Below are 18,444 nucleotides of genomic sequence, written 5' to 3'. Positions count from 1 at the left end.
CCTGTGATAAAAGTTATTATTTCTAACATAGTAGCGTGCCAAGAGCACCATCCGAGTGTGATCATTGCCAGAGCAGCCAACTGGCTTCCATGCCAGTGGCACGTAAAAGGGCACCATTCGAGCATGATCGTTACCAAAGTCGCCTTACTGGCACCTGTGCTAGTGGCACATAAAAAGCACCCACTACACTCTCGGAGTGGTTTGCGTTAGGAAGGGCATCTAGCTGTAGAAACTCTGCCATATCAAGATTGGGGCCTGGTGCAGCCATCTGGTTCGCCAGCCCTCAGTCAAAATCGTCCAACCCCTGCTAGCATGGAAAGCGGACGTTAAACGATGATGATGAATGGGTTCACACATTTTGTGGAAAGGGTAAATTTATATTGACCCCAGTAGGTTAGTTGTTACATGGACACTGATTCACACATTGGCAGGGCTAAAGTTGGTTGAACCAATTCTCATTACATTAGTACTATTTATTTTATTGATCCTAGCATGACTCATCATCATCATCATAATCATAATCATCCATAATATCAGCAAAAGACTGCAATCATCTCTCTACCATGACTACCCCCCTCCCTCCCACCTTTATATGACTAACATCATCATAATACCAATGCACCACTTGAGGGGGAGCTTTTATATGGTCATCTCATCTGCTAGAAATAGTAGCCAAATCTTCCTCAAATAATACGCTGTTGTTTTGAAGGAAATAAAGTACCAGTTTCGCACTGGGGTTGATGTAATCGACTTAATTCCTTTGTCTGGCCTTGTTTGTCCCCTCTATGTTTAGCCCCTTGTGGTCAGTAAAGAAATATATATGACCACCAGCACATTCTGCTTCTACTATAATCATCTACAGTATCTTATTAGCCATTATACCCTACCACCAACACCAGTGCCATATACTATTATTGCTCTCAATACCATCCAGTTAACCATCATAGTAACCAATATGCTGCTGTGTCTGTGAACTTTGTATTGAAAATGTTAACTTTAACTAGTTAAAACATACATTCAACATTTCTTTGTCAATCTTTAGAAATCTGCTGAATAACATTTTAACATTGGCAATTTCATAGAAATATTTCTTTGAAATTCTCTTCTTTTATGTCATATGTTTTTTTGTGGGTTTAGAGAAAATATGTAGTGAAAATATTCTTTACGTCTCCATCACTGAACTATTCTTGCTACACTGATGGAATCAGTAGGATTTTAATCTGTAAATAACGGATTGATGGTTTATATCTCATAATTGCCATTGCCCAGTGCCTCTTGGTGATGAGTACAGCAAGAAGGGAGAGTGGAGGCGCAATGGCCCAGTGGTTAGGGCAGCGGACTTGCAGTCGTAGGATCGCGGTTTCGATTCCCAGACCGGGCGTTGTGAGTGTTTATTGAGCGAAAACACCTAAAGCTCCACGAGGCTCCGGCAGGGATGGTGGTGATCCCTGCTGTACTCTTTCACCACAACTTTCTCTCACTCTTACTTCCTGTTTCTGTTGTACCTGTATTTCAAAGGGCCGGCCTTGTCACTCTCTGTGTCACGCTAAATATCCCCGAGAACTACGTTAAGGGTACACGTGTCTGTGGAGTGCTCAGCCACTTACACGTTAATTTCACAAGTAGGCTGTTCCGTTGACCGGATCAACCGGAACCCTCGTCGTCGTAACCGACGGAGTGCTTCCATCCCAAGAAGGGAGAGTACTGGATAATTGACAGGTGTTTGTTGGATTGTAGTACTAGGTTCAAATCCTTGGATGAGCATGGATGTAGAGACATGACGATTGAACTAATAAAGTATCAGAAGACTTCCTTGTAGGCTGAGAATTTTGTGATTTTGCTGCTATTTTTATGTTATTTCCAGACACACCTCTTTATTTTTCATTATCCAGTTCTCTTCTCTTTCTCTTTTCTCTTTTACTTGTTTCAGTCATTTGACTGCGGCCATGCTGGAGCACCGCCTTTAGTCGAGCAAATCGACCCCGGGACTTATTCTATCGGTCTCTTTTGCCGAACCGCTAAGTGACGGGAACGTAAACACACCAGCATCGGTTGTCAAGCAACGCTAGGGGGACAAACACAGACACACACACATATATATACATATATACGACAGGCTTCTTTCAGTTTCCGTCTACCAAATCCACTCACAAGGCATTGGTCGGCCCGGGGCTATAACAGAAGACACTTGCCTAAGATGCCACGCAGTAGGACTGAACCCGGAACCATGTGGTTGGTTAGCAAGCTACTTACCACACAGCAATTCCTGCGCCTATTGTTGTAACAAATATTCATACAAGATCATTTGGAAATGTTACCTGCAACAAATGTGTGTATTAATCATGGGGAAATCTTAAATTTAGGAATGGTTGACCGTTAGTAAGGAGAGACACACAAATAAGAAAGAAGAAAGCAAAGGACCCCTGATGAGGTCACAAGAGTGTGACTAAAGAACTCTGGCCGAAATAAGATTAAGATTAATGTAAAAAATAAATAAAGCTGAAGCAAAGTAACACCAAATATATAGTGTGTGTGTTTTTATTGGCTAAACTGGCAACATGACCATTCCTAAATACAACAATATCTGTTTCAACACACGATTTCACATCAAAAATATTGCAAAACAAATATAGAAATCTTAACTCTCATCCATTTAACTCCATGAAACCACAGCTAAATATCGTGCTTTTAAAACTTTTTGAGTTTTTAGAAAAATCATTTATTTTTTTATGTTTTCTATGAGCAAGTCTTTGAAGAGGGATTGGTTATGCTCAGTTGACATGCACTGGATACATCATTTGAAGATGAAAGTCTTCAGCGGTTGGATCCATGAAGTGTGCTACTAAATAGATGGCAGGCTTAGATGGTGTAATTTAATTTCATTATTGAATTGATAAAAGGTGGGTTTTTTTCTAATTTATATATATATATGTCAGTATTTTTTTTTACTATAAATAAATGAAAGAATGGAGTTGAACGACGATCTAACAAAATTCCTTTATTCTCGACATATGTTTCGTGATCTCTGCCATTGGCATATAGCTTCAACCGTGTTTTCTGACGTGAATTTGCTACCCGGGTATCGGTTAACCGAATTATCCATACTAGGATAATTCATTCAACTACTTATATATGTCAGTATGTATGTATAATATTTTTGGTTGACCATTGATATTGTATTTTCTGAACGTCTCTTCTTTTTGCTCTCATTTCCAGCGATTATAGCCGCGTGCAGTGTGGCTGGATTTGTGGGTATCATTGTAGCTGCAGTTTGTTGGTACAAGTAAGTCAACTTTTATTCGTGCCAGAAATTTCTCTTGAATCATTCTTATTTACTTATTTTGTTTTACTTTTTTTTTTTACTTTCCTGTTGACATTTTTGCTCTTTTACATCCATTTTATTTGTGAAGTTTGCATCGGAGAAATGTTTTTTTTTTTCTGTGCAGATGTTGTTGTTTAGCCTTTTCGCACTCTGTGTCATGCTGAATCTCCCTGAGAACTACATTAGGGGTACTCGTGTCTGTGGAGTGCTCAGCCACTTGCACATTAATTTCACAAGCAGGATGTTCCGTTGATTGGATCAACTGGAACCGTTGTCGTTGTGACCGACGGAGTGCCACGATATATACATACATACATACATACATACATATATATATATATATATATAATTATGTATATATATTAAAGGTAAAGGAAAGCCAAACCAACGCAGGATGTGCATCTGAGCTCATTTAGAATATTTAATAATTAGAGTAAGATGAATCGGAAAAGGAGAAGTAGAAGTATTACTTCTCCTTTTTTGATTCACCTTTCTCTAATTAAATATTCTAAATTACATGAGATGCTCATCCTGACTTGGTTTTGTTTCCCTTTACCTTTAATATATACCTGTTGACTCGGAAACCTGCTACAGATCCCTAACTCCAGCCTCAGCTGTGAGCTTGGAACCTAACGGATGACCAGAGTTATAGCACTGACACAGTGTACCTATCGGTAGATCCTCAGTGGCCTAAACCCCTCATATTCTTTATATACATATATATATATACATCTCCCTTAATTTCGCTCTTGCGTCTCACGTTTGGTGTCTGACTTCTGGCCAGAATCGCCATGTTGAATCGCTAGCTTCTGCACGCATTTTTTTCTCTCCTTGTTTCTCTCCGTGTTTCTTTTCTGTGTATATTTCTGTTGAAGAGCATAGGCTCGAAACGTAAAAGACTTGTTTTATTTATATTCCTGAGCACCATACTAATACAATTGTTTGTTTGTACTCCACCTGCCTATATATATATATTAGCATATAGACTGTCCACTTTTGTTTATATATATATATAAATTTTGTTTATATATATATATATATATATATATATATAGGGAGAGTTTATGAAAAAACAAAAGACGAAGACAGGTGGTGTACAAAACAAACAGATGTATTAGTATAACGCTCAGGAATAGAACAAGTCTTTTACGTTTCGAGCCTACGCTCTTCAACAGAAAGGGACACAGAAAATACAAGGAGAGAAACAAGGAGAGAAAAAAATGTGTGTAGTGGCTATTGATCTATCATGGCGACATATACATATATGTATTATTTTGTCATTAGACTCACAAGTATCCAACAGAGCATGTCTCAGCAACTCACCTTAATAAAATGTAACCAAGGCTCACTTCATAATTGTAGATAATTATGAATAATTCAGTGAGAAAAACAAAATAGAAGGGAAATTTCAATATGATACATATTGAAAGAAAAATATTAATTATTATGACCTCACAGCTTTGCAATTCATTATCTTTCTCCATCTTTCTCTCTCTCTCTCTTGCACTCTGTCATATGCATGTGTAAAATGATGATGATGATGATGATAGTCTGTGGATGGTGTGTCTTAACTCTAATATTGCAATCAGCTACGCTGGCCATACCAAGCTGAACTTTTTAGCCTTCTTATATTCTCTCTCTGTCTCTCCCCCTCTCTCTTTCTCTCTCCCTCTCTCTTTCTCTCTCCCTCCCTCCCTCTCTCTTTCTCTTCTCTCTCTGTCTCCCCCTCTCTCTCTTTCTCTTCTCTCTCCGTCTCTCTCTTCTCTCTCTGTCTCCCCCCTCTCTCTTTCTCTTCTCTCTCTGTCTCCCCCTCTCTCTCTCTTTCTCTTCTCTCTCTGTCTCCCCCTCTCTCTTTCTCTTCTCTCTCTGTCTCCCCCTCTCTCTCTCTTCTCTTCTCTCACTGTCTCCCCCTCTCTCTCTTTCTCTTCTCTCTCTGCCATAAATCTTACCGAAAGCTTTTAATGAACAGTAGCATCACATTCTTGACTGGACATAAAGCTTGTCTGTCTGACTTCCTCTCTCTCTCTCTCTCTCTCTCTCTCTCTCTCTCTCTCTCTCTCTCTCTCTCACACACACACACACCTTCACTCGCTCTTCTCTTCTGTTGTAGCTTAAGTCGTTTACAGCTTAACAAACTATTAACAGTTTTATAATTTGTAAACTAGGTAAGAATAGACACACACGCTGACCAACAAACGCACTCGCATGGACGAGTTCACATACATACACAAACACAAACACATACAAACACACTGTTGCACATGCATTCACATGCACGGAATTATATGCACACCTACACGCACATGATTATCTATAGATTAAGCATTTACAGTAAGTTTATGTTTAATGCTTGGCAGAACATAAATGGTTAATGATCTGTGAACTGGAAGAGTCTCTCACTCTCTCTCACTCTTGCTCTCTCTCTCTCTCTCACTCTTGCTCTCTCTCACTCTCTTTCTCTCACTCTTGCTCTCTCTCGCTCTCTTTCGCTCTCTCTCACTCTTGCTCTCTCTCTCTTTCTCTCTCTCTCTTTCTCTCTCTCTCCCTCCCTCACTCTTGCTGTCTCTCTCTATTTCTCGCTCTCTCTCTCTCTTGCTCTCTCCCTCTCTCTTGCTCTCTCTCTCTATTTCTCGCTCTCTCTCTTGCTCTCTCCCTCACTCTTGCTCTCTCTCTCTCTATTTCTTGTTCTCTCTCTCTCTCACTCTCTCTTTCTCTCTCTCCCTCTCTCTCTTTCTCTTTTTCTTCTCTCTCTGTCTCCCCTCTCTCTCTCAAGTTTGTTCTTGTTTGTAGTTGTTCAGCTGTTACAGATTGATAGATACGTATTTTGATTCTTAAAAATTGCATTTGTAATTTCATAAGACAATATTTGAAGCTATAAACAAGTTCTTGCTCTCACAGAAAAGATATACAGTGTGGGGGCCACTGACTTCCAATCTGCCGGATGGTGCAACATGTCATGTCTGAACGCGTAAACTACACTACTCTTTTGAATGTGTTCACTATGTGTGAACATCATAGATATTCATGATTTAAGGGGTCCAACACTTTTAGCAGCTTTCCATGTTTGGTTTTGCTTCCCTTTACCTTTAATATATACCTGTTGACTCGGAAGCCTACTACAGATCCCTAGCTCCAGCCTCAGCTGTGAGCTTGGAACCTAACAGATGACCAGAGTTACAGCACTGACACAGTGTACCTATCAGTAGATCCTCAGTGACCTAAACCCCTCATATTCTTTATATATATACATCATCATCATCATCATCGTTTAATGTCTGTTTTCCATGCTAGCATGGGTTGGACAGTTCGACCGGGGTCTGGGAAGCCATGGACATTGCACCAGGCTCCAGTCTGATCTGGCAGTGTTTTTACAACTGGATGCCCTTCCTATCACCAACCACTCCGTGAGTGTAGTGGGTGCTTTTTACATGCCACCGGCACAGGGGCCAGAGGAGGCTGACAAACAGCCACGATCGGTTGGTGCTTTTATGTTTCACCGACACGGACGCCAGTTAGGCAGCGCTGGCAACTGCCACGTTCGGATGGTGCTTTTAACGTGTCACCAGATAGGGTGAGAGTGTAAAGCAAGACTATTTCATTTGGCGTTTTGTTATGATGTCTTTGTGCAGTTACAGGAAGACCAATGTTTTCATCCGTCCATTTGAGGATGGTGTTGATGTGTGTGTGTTCATGAAGGCAGAGTGTGCCTAATGCGAGATGCTTGTTTTACACATTGGATAATGCTCATGTGGGAAGAATGTTAGTTTTGTACTTTCTTACTTGTACTTGTGATGGCATTCACCGAGTGTTGATTGAGCCAGCTCCAACAAACGAGTCATGTTTGGAGTTTCAGTGGGAAAACTGATATGATTTAGCCATATCACAAGAAGCTCCAGTCTAGCAAAAACAATACTGCAAGACACAGTAGAAGGTGGACAAAAGCAAGGTAGGCCAAGGAAAAGATAGTTTTGTGACATTAAAGAATGGACAGCTCTCAGTTTTGCCAACTCATAGAGGGCAGCAGAAAGCCAAGAGAAGTGGTGGAATTTGGTGCAGTGTCATCAATGAATGTCCCCAATAACCAGACAGTGAAGGGATAGGATAGGATAGGATTAATGATAGAGGATTTCCACTGTTGCAGTATTTTGTCTGCCGTTATGTTCTGAGTTCAAATTCCGCCGAGTTCAACTTTGCCTTTCATCCTTTCGGGGTCGATTAAATAAGTACCAGTTATGCACTGGGGTCGATGTAATCAACTTAATTCGTTTGTCTGTCCTTGTTTGTCCTCTCTGTGTTTAGCTCCTTGTGGGCAATAAAGAAACAAATTTTAAATTCTACTGATAGCTTATTTGCTAAGCCACATTTGGCTGCTTGCTTTAAATATGTCAAGTGATTACATTAGCGATATGTTGATGGAGATGATGATGATATGTAGGTAGCAGTGGCCGTGGTGATTGAAGAGGTGATGTGGAGATGATGGTGGTTACTAAGATCATGTATACCCTTTTAAAATTGAAACTGGATACTTTAACATTATGGGAAGTTTGGAAGCTGGCCATATGTCCTCTGCCAAAATGCGATTGAATTAAAACTTTTGAAATGCAGCATAATTTCATTTAATTTCAAGGAATAAATAAATGTGTGCGTGTGTGTGAGTATGTATGTATGTGTGTGTGTGTGTGTGTGTGTGTGTGTGTGTGTAACGGTAACGATAATTAAAACAACAAACACACGCAACAATAAAAGCTGCAACAGCTATAACTATGGCAATTACCATGAATTACAGTAAGAAACCCGACAATTACGACTACTACAACAACAACAACAACAACAATAACAACTACTACTACTGCTACTACTACTACTACCACTACCACCTCAAATACTCCCTTCTCCATCCATACTACATTTCAAGAAGACTATCAAATGTTTTGAATATTAATGATTTTAATTGGTTTCAGATGAATTCTCAAATTATGTAAATGATGTAATTAGCTGAAGCTAGGTTTTGTTATGGGCAGTGGTGGTGGTATTGTTGTTATTATTGGTAGTAGTAGTAGTAGTAGTAGTAGTAGTGATCTAAGGTAATATAGAATACGGTGGTGGAGGTGGGGGGAAACACTAGACAAAAAAAACAGCAATGAATGGAGTGGGATATTTTAATATAATTTGACAGATATTAAAAAAAAAAAATAATAATTAATAAATTGGTTTCTTTCTCAAACAATTTAGTCAAATGAATAAATTTAGTCAATATTGAATATTACTATGTTATTATAACCATTTGCTATTATCATTGTCATTGTTGTCATTATCATTATCATCAACATCATCATCACCATCTTCATTAACCACACAGCCATATCATGAAGCAAAGTTAGAAGTAGTTAGTAGTAGTAGTAATAGTAGTAGTAGTAGTAATAGTAGTAGTAGTAGTAGTAGTAGTAGTAGTAGTAGTAGTAGTAGTAGTAGTAGTAGTAGTGGTAGTTGTCATTGAAGTTGTTTATCCACTCCTCAGTCAAAAATCAAACAATCAAATAAGACCCAACTGTGACCATCCCATATAATCTTTATTACTGAAGTCTCCGTTTCTGTCTGCATCAAATTAAATGCATGAATATCTCTTCCAAGATCAATTGTAGCTTAATCACCAATTAATTATATTGTTATCTATGTCTGTGTAAACAGGAACATTTGAATGTATATATGTAAGGATATATCTATGTTTGCGTGTGTGAGTATCTGTATACACACATATGCATATATACACACATATATAGGCATGTGTATATGTGTGTGGAAATATGTATGTGTGTATGTATATATGTGTATATATATATATATAGGCGCAGGAGTGGCTGTGTGGTAAGTAGCTTGCTAACCAACCACATGGTTCTGGGTTCAGTCCCACTGCGTGGCATCTTGGGCAAGTGTCTTCTGCTATAGCCTCGGGCCGACCAATGCCTTGTGAGTGGATTTGGTAGACGGAAACTGAAAGAAGCCTGTCGTATATATATCATCATCATCATCATCATCATCATCGTTTAACGTCCGTTCTCCATGCTAGCATGGGTTGGACGGTTCGACTGGGGATCTGGGAAGCCAGATCGAACCGTCATATATATATATATATATATATATATATGTGTGTGTGTGTGTCCCTAGCATTGCTTGACAACTGATGCTGGTGTGTTTATGTCCCCGTCACTTAGCGGTTCGGCAAAAGAGACTGGTAGAATAAGTACTGGGCTTACAAAGAATAAGTCCCGGGGTCAATTTGCTCGATTAAAGGCGGTGCTCCAGCATGGCTGCAGTCAAATGACTGAAACAAGTAAAAGAGAAAGAGAAAAGAGATATATATATACATATTAGAGGGAAACCACTATGTGGACACCCTATGCTAGAAATAGATCCGCTATGGTCTTACCGCTAAAAAATTTCTTAGTGGTAAGACCATAGCAGATCTGTTTCTAGCATAAGGGTGTCCACATAGTGGTTTCCCTCTAATATGTATATAATACAATTTTACTGAACCTTCAGTTTTTTTAAATGCTAGACCACTGATGTGAAATCGATGTTAATTAAATCAATATCTAATTTCTTACCTATATTATATTATATATATATATATATATATATATAACGTGGCACTCCGTCGGTTACGATGACGAGGGTTTCACTTGGTCTAATCAACAGAACAGCCTGATCATGAAATTAACATGCAAGTGGCTGAGCACTCCACAGACACGTGTACCCTTAATGTAGTTCTTAGGGAGATGCAGCATGAAACTGAGTGTGACAAGGCTGGCCCTTTGAAATACAGGTACAATAGAAACAGGAAGAGAAAGTTGTGGTGAAAAAGTGCAACAGGGTTCGCCTCCGCCAGAGCCTTGTGGAGCTTTAGGTGTTTTCACTCAATAAACATTCACAATGCTCAGTCTGGGAATCGAAACTGCGATCCTACGACCGTGAGTTCGCTGCCCTAACCATTGGGCCATTGCACCTCCACACACATATATATATATATAATTTTTCATCCAATCAAATCTACCTTCCTAATCTTCCTGCTTTCTGCCAACTGAAGTACAACATTCTTATAATGTTGCCATTACATCTAAATACTTACTTGTAGCAATTGTTATGGCAGTCCCTTCAAAGGCAGAAAAATGGGTCCTCTGGAAACTAGTCATCCTACAATGAAGCATGTGAAGGATGCACCAGCACTAGCAGAGTCACCAGACAACAATCCTTTGAGAGGTGGGGCACTGGCAGAGGTGACCTTGTACCAGGTGATGAGAGGTTAGAGTGTGACAGACGAATAGAAGCAGGTGCCTCTTGCTATAGATAAGATACATGGTTACCCAGTTAGAGGCAGAGAGCAAGAGAAAGAGAGTGTAAGAGAGAGCAGGAGAGAGATGGCGGTGAAGTGCCCTCAAGGGACGCCCTTAAGGTACGGGGTAGGGGGGTCAGAATATAAATGACTGGCCCCCGTGCCGGTGGCACGCAAAAGCACCCACTACACTCTTGGAGTGGTTGGCGTTAGGAAGGGCATCCAGCTGTAGAAACTCTGCCAGATCAAGATTGGAGCCTGGTGCAGCCATCTGGTTCGCCATCCCTCAGTCAAAATCGTCCAACCCATGCTAGCATGGAAAGCGGACGTTAAATGATGATGATGCCGACGATGGAGTATTGCTAAGGGTACATGAGTAGGGAGTAGGGATTTCTCATGAATGCAAAGAGTTGGGGGATGGGGAATGCAGTGACTGCTGAAATGTGGGTTTATAGAGGAGGTGAGGTGCAACAGTATAGCAATGATACAGAGAGCAGAGCAGTGAGGACAGGATTGGAGAGTAAGAGGTAAGCATAGTGCATGAAAAAAAGAAAATGTGAAGAAGAGAAAAGGAGATATAGTTTGGTTTGTCGGGGTTGGGTGTGTGAAATTTTTATTTTTGTTACTTATGGATAAAACATGGAGGTGTGTGGCTTAGTGGTTAGGATGTCAGCATCATGATCGTAAGATTGTGGTTTCGATTCCTAGACTGGGCGACGCGTTGTGTTCTTGAGCAAAACATTTCATTTCACGTTGCTCCAGTCCACTCAGCTGGCAAAAATGAGTAACGCTGTGATGGACTGGCGTCCCGTTAGCTGGGGAACACATGCGACATTGAAACTGAGAAACTGGGCCCATGAGCCTGGCTAGGCTTTAAAAGGGTGCATTTATTATTTTATTTACGGATAAAACACACACCACACCCAGAACTCACTTTCTCTGTGGTGAGCAGGTTTTCTCAAGAACCACATATCACCAGACATCGCAGTCCATTGTCATCTCCTCTGTGAGACCCAACATTCTGAAATCAGTCCTCACTGCTTCGTCCCATGTCTTCCTGTGTCTCCATCTTCTACAGGTGCCATCCACTTACAGCAATCAGCACTTCTTTACACAGCTGTCTTCATTCATATGCCTCACATGTCCAAACCAACCTAATCTTCTCTCTCTCATACAGCATCACATTCCTCTTATGTTTGACCTTTCTCTCAGTGCATTTGCACTTTGTCATGCAGTCAGACTCCTGTTGCACATCCAGTGGACCATACTAGCTTCATTCCTCTCTAGCCTATATATGTCTTCTGCATTCAGAGCCAATATTTCAGTATTGTGGAGTATAACCATTCATACACAAGCATCATATAATCTGCCCTTCACTCTGAGAGAGAGAGAGAGAGAGAGAGAGAGAGAGAGAGTCGTTTTGATGACAAAAGAGGTAATAGCTCTCTGAGCTTCTTCCATTCCATTCTTATTCTAACATATATACATATGCCTACATATATACATGTACATGAATGTTTATTTATATATATAAACAGTCATATACATGTATATATACATACATATATATATATATATATATATATATATATATATATATTATATATTATATAAATTAGAGATAAAACCACTATTATGCAACTCAAACAGTGATAGACATAAATCAAAACATAAAAAACAAATAATATATATTTTTATAAAACATATAAATAGATCTCAAAAAGTGTAAAAATGAATGATCAATATATAATAAGTAAAAAAACTACGTACGTTTCATAGCTACAATTAAATTTGAATTACAATTAAGTTTAAATTCAATTGAAATAAATTCGATTTAAAATTATAGTCAATCTTCAGGTTAATGATAATAGTTAAATAAATAAGCAAATAGAGTTAAACAATATTTATTTTAAAAATAAATAAAATAATAATTTTTCTTATAGAAAAAATTTCAATTAACCAAATTTGAAACTTAAAACATTAAGATTATTTCCTACAACACATTTATTATGTTAAATATTTAATTTTTAAGGTAAAAAAATAGATAGAAATATGTATTTATCTTTGAAGATATAATTTGGTTTAAAAAAAACATAATAAACTATCGAATATCTTTAACTCAGTTATACTCCAATATTTAATTACCAAATTATTTAACAAAATAATCACTATTAATATTTTTAGATTTTAGATTTTTTATTACTATATTTGTTGATTATAATTTAGATACTTATTTTTATGTATTTATTATTTTATAATTATTAGATGTGAACTTAAACTGATGGTAAAACAGGTCATTTTATCTCAAATTCTTTGTAAACTCCCAAATATATCTCTTTCTGTATGACCTTTTTGAACTTATAATTTTCTCTGTATATATATATAAAAAATCTTGCACAACAAATATTTAAACGTATATATAGATACTGCCAAACAAACATGATTTTTAATGAAATCCTAATATTTTCAATGAACTTTTTAATATTTTCTCAAGATTTTTCCTTGTAAACTGTTTTAACATTTTTATTATTATTATCAAAGAATATATATATGTATTGTAATATTTTGTGACAACCAGTACCTAACACAACAAAGCTTTTACAAAGCTTTACATTTTACTTTTGACAATCTTTTTCTAAAAAAGTGAAACCGGTCAAGTGAATAAACACCTTTTAAAATTGCATTTTCAAACCTTCTTTCATTTATATTTCCACTCATGCGATATCTTACAACCTCACTTTGTCTTCCTGGATCCACCCCTTCCACATGTTCCGTCTACAATTAAAGACTGGCACCTCTTGGTGCAGCTGTCTTCATTTATACACATTACATGGCCATATCAGTGCAGTCTTCTCTCTTGCAAACTGTATCTGATGCTACATATATCTAGTTTTTCTCTCAAATCACATACACTTTGTTGTATATGCACATTGACATTACCCATCCAGTGAAGCATACTGGCTTCATTTCTTTCAAGTATTCTCATATCCTCTGTAGTCGCAGCCCATGTCTCACTGCCATGTAGCATAGCTGTTTGTACACAGACATCATACAATCTGCCTTTCACTCTGTGGGAGAAACCCTTCATTACTAACTGAGGTAATTAGTAGCTCTCTGAACTTCATCCAGCCTATTCTTACTCTAGCAGCTATGCTTTCAGAAAAACCACCGCTAACTTGGTCACCTAAGTAACTGAAACTGTCTTCTCCTTCTAAGGATTTCCCCTGATATATGAGGAAGTCTATCTTGTGTGTGTGTGTGTGCGTGTACATATCATTTAATGTACACAGTATAAAGATTCAAGCTAATAATTGTTTCTTGCAATCTGCAGATTTTGAGTACATGGTCTATTCAGTTTGCAAATCAAGAAGCTTAAACCAGCTTCCTGATTTTCAAATTTCTTGGAGACACAAGGCATGTTACAAAAATCTGCCTGGACCCATGTCTCCAATGTATGAAAATATTAGTAGTTCATGACTTTATATTGTGTCCATTAAAGGATATTTGTCTTTCACTGGATGGAGTACACTTTTGTTGATTTTTACCTTAACTGTTTGTCTGTATGTATGCATGCAAACATAGAGAAGAATGTATAGTTAAGAATAATGTATAGTTAAGAAGAATAAGAATAAGAAAGTATAGTTAAGAAGAATAAGAATAAGAATGTATAGTTAATAAGAATAAGAATGTATAGTTAAGAATAATGTATAGTTAAGAATAATAATAATAATAATAATAATAATAATAATAATAATAATAATATAATAATAATAATAAGCATCATAGCCATGTGTTGAGAGGGATTCTTTGGGGTTTGAACAATTCACCTCTGGAAACATGGGTGGTTCTTTCAACATCCTTAAACAACCCTTATTCAGGGACCTTTTGAGCGGGATGGGCTACTCAACCTGAAGAAAATTCTAACTGGGCCCCACCTGCAAGGTCATGTGCTGTTTATCTTGATATGAGATCACCATGTCGCGCACATATGGTTGTGATGCATGTGCCTGGTGTACCTTTATCAGATGGGTAGTCATGATGGGTATATTGGGCTTCGTATATTTTACCCCAGTGTCACTTTGATGGCATGCACTGCTCTCTCACTCAATAATAATAATAATAATAATAATAATAATGATAATAGGCAAGCTACCTACAAACACCCTTGGAAGCTTCCAAGGGTGTTTGTAGTGATCTTGCCTATTGGTGTCAGAATCATGCTGTCGTCCATTAGACAGCGGAGGAGGAAATTCCTGGCTTTAAGTTTATTCCATAATTGGTTATATATCCAATGTTTCTTGGTTGATTGAGTACCCTGTAGTTTTTTTTTTTTTGATATGGTTGTTTATATGTTTATAATATTTGTTTGTGATGTTTATCTGTAAACTTATCTTGGATTTTTTACAAGCTTTTGAGTTCGATATTTGATTCTGCCATTATTAGGGGTTCTCATTTAGTTTATCTCACAGCTTTTTCTGGATTATGCTAGCTTAGGTTACCTAATTTGGTGAAGATGTCTTTCAGAAGAGAGAAATGACTTACCTTGTTAATTAACAAATAGATAAATATATTGCACATATATATATATATATATATATATTATATATATATATATATATATATATATACACACATATATATAATATATACATATATATATACAACAAACACACACACACACACACACACATATATATATATATACATATATATATTATATATACATATATATATACATATATATATATATAACATATATATATATATATACACATATATATATATAGTATATATATGTATTATATATATATATATATGTATGTGTGTATAGGCAGACACACTAATCCAATATACACACCACTCTGCTGCATACTTCAGTATATATGTCCTCTGCACACTTCACTTATATGTCTATGCATTTCACTCTAGAATACTCATTATACACATATTCAATATATGCACCCTTTATACATATTCCTGTATAAAGTCATACATGCACTCACTATACATACATTACATAATTCAATATACGTAAATATATATATATATGTAGACATATATATATATATATAGACATATATATATAGAAATATATAATATATATTATATAATATTATATATATATATATATATGACATATTATAGATATATTATATATATAATATATATATAGAGAGAGAGAGAGAGACATATATAATATATATATATATATATATATATATATATAGATACATAAATAGATAGATCAAGAGACAGACTGATGGATGGACAGACAGACAGATATAGATAGACAGACAAACAGACAGACAGGCAGATAGATAGAAAGATATATATATATAGATAGATAGATAGATAAACAGACAGACAGACAGACAGATAGATATTCACTTTACATACACTTAGTATCTGCATTCACTCTATAATCATCCACTTTTCATATATTTGATGTATATACATTGAAGCTACACACACACACACTAAACTTCATCAGAACCATGTAATTTGACCATGTCTGAACTGCCTCACAATTAGCATATGTGGTTAGTTGTGTGTGTTGGGGGTGGGGTGGGGGCTGAGTGATTGAAGGATGGTGGTGCGGAAGAGTTACAGATGGTGAAGTGGGGAGGATGGTTGTGGATGGTGTAGTGGTGGTTACCAAGGTGGTAGGAAGAAGGTATTGTGGCGTTGAGGTTAGCAAAGTGGAGAGGAGTGAGGGATGAGATGGGATGGGATGGTCATGTGGAAGGGAAGTTAGTAAGGTAAGGAGGAAGGAGAAATAATGGTGTGGGAGGATGGTGGTGTCAGGGTGGAGTGGAGAGGGATGGTGGTGTGGAGTTTAGCTGGTTGTAATGAGGTTAGCAGAGTGCTTTGATGATGTAGGTGTTTATGTTGTAGTGTTGTGGTTGGTAGCGCAGAGGTTTGTTTGGTGCCGTTCAGTAGAGTAATTCAGTGAATTGGTGCTTGGTTCAAAACCTGGCCAGTCCACTTGGGAGAGTGACTTTGTTGTCCCAAAAGACAGCTGGGTATCTTAACAAACTATCAAATTTGTGCTGGTGGAAAATTGAGATGGTGTGATGTTCATGCATGTGTGATGTCGAATATTATAAATTGAGAGCTAATATTTATCTCCCCTTAAACATATATTTCTTTATATGATCTGACAGAGTTTCTACAGCTGGATGCCCTTCCTAACGCCAACTGCTCCGAGAGTGTAGTGGGTGCTTTTATGTGCCACCGGCACGGGGGCCAGTCAGGCGGTACTGGCAATGACCTCGCTCGAATCTTTTTACACATGCCACCGACACAGGTGCCAGTAAGGCAATGCTGGTAACAATCACACTTGAATGGTGCCCTTTTACGTGCCACGGCACAGGGGCCAGTCAGGCGGTACTGGCAATGATCTTGCTCGAATCTTTTTACACATGCCACCGGCACAGGTGCCAGTAAGGCGACGCAGGTAACGATCACGCTCGAATGGTGCCCTTTTACGTGCCACCGGCACAAAAGCCAATTAGCCGCTCTGGCAACGATCATGCTCGGATGGTGCTCTTGGCACCCTACTAGCATGGGCACAAGTGCCAGTAAGGCGACGCTGGTAATGATCACACTCAAATGGTGCCTTTATTTTGACACAAGGACAGTAATTATGAGTGGAGGGGCCAGGTCGATTACATTGACCACAGTAGTTAGATTTTATTGTCTCCCAAAAGGATGAAAGGCAGAGTCAGCCCCAGCAGGATTTGAACTCTTACTGTTTTGTGCCAGAAGAAATATTGCTAAGTATTTTGTCTGAGATGCTAATGATTCTGCCTGCTTGCTTCCTATAACAATGATAATAATAATAATAATAATCCTCATTATTTACATTTGATGGATATTTGTCCTCATCTTGTTTGTTGTTAACATGTTTCGGTTTATATACCCTCCAACCTTCATCAGGTGTCTTGGGGAAATTTCGAACCTGGGCTCTCATGCCTAAGGTATTTTTCAATGTTGTTATTTTTATTATTATTATTATTCAAGTCACTGCCTGGAATCGAACTTGGAATCTTGAGGTCAGTAGGCGGCGCTCTTAACCACTACGCCATATGCCTTTCCACTACAGACACAAGGACTGGGATTTGTTAGGAGGAGTTTTGTCAATCACATTGACTCCAGTGCTAAACTGGGACTTATTTTATTGACCCTGAAAGGGGAAGTCGACCAAGGCAGAATTTGAACTTGGAATGTTAAACCGGAAGAAATGCTGCTATGCATTTCGCTAAGCGAAAAATAATAACAATAACAATAATAATAATAATAATAATCCTTTCTACTATAGACACAAGGCCTGAAATTTTGGAGGAGGGGATCAGTAGATTAGATCGACCTCAGTACGCAACTGGTACTTAATTTATTGACTCTGAAAGGATGAAAGGCAAAGTTGACCTCAGTGGAATTTCAGCTTACAACGTAGTGACAGACGAAATGCTGCTAAGCATCTCACCTGACATATTAGCAATTATGACAGCTTGCTGCCTTCATAATAATAATAATTAATTTGTTTATTGGCCAGAGGGGCTAACAAAAATCAAGCAAAACATGTAAGGACAAAATACAGGACGAAAGTTACAAAAAGGGTTTTTTCCGTTTGAAAAGTCCCTGTAAAAATGCAAGATAACAGCGAAAATATATAACAAAGTAAAACTCCCAACAGGGGGAGGCGCTTCGAAAGGTTACTCATGGAAAAACCCATAAAAGCCACGGGAGCCTGCTCAAAAAGGGGGGAGTAGAGAGCCCCTTTCTCCTGTTA

General features: G+C 37.8%; 1 protein-coding gene across 2 annotated transcripts in view; it reads left to right on the top strand.

Annotated features, from left to right (window-relative positions):
* LOC115232673 overlaps positions 1 to 18,444 on the top strand; it is a 294,183-nt gene that overhangs the window by 214,107 nt on the left and 61,632 nt on the right. For both annotated transcript variants that reach the window (XM_029802692.2, XM_029802693.2), the window contains exon 4: positions 3,217 to 3,283. In XM_029802692.2, the coding sequence (XP_029658552.1) occupies positions 3,217 to 3,283 (67 nt within the window). The remainder of the gene's footprint in view (positions 1 to 3,216; positions 3,284 to 18,444) is intronic.

Source organism: Octopus sinensis, linkage group LG2 (assembly GCF_006345805.1).
Source record: "Octopus sinensis linkage group LG2, ASM634580v1, whole genome shotgun sequence".
Taxonomy (NCBI): Eukaryota; Metazoa; Mollusca; class Cephalopoda; order Octopoda; family Octopodidae; genus Octopus; species Octopus sinensis.
The sequence above is the reverse complement of the archived record's forward strand: the minus strand, read 5'-3'. Positions and strand labels throughout refer to the sequence as shown.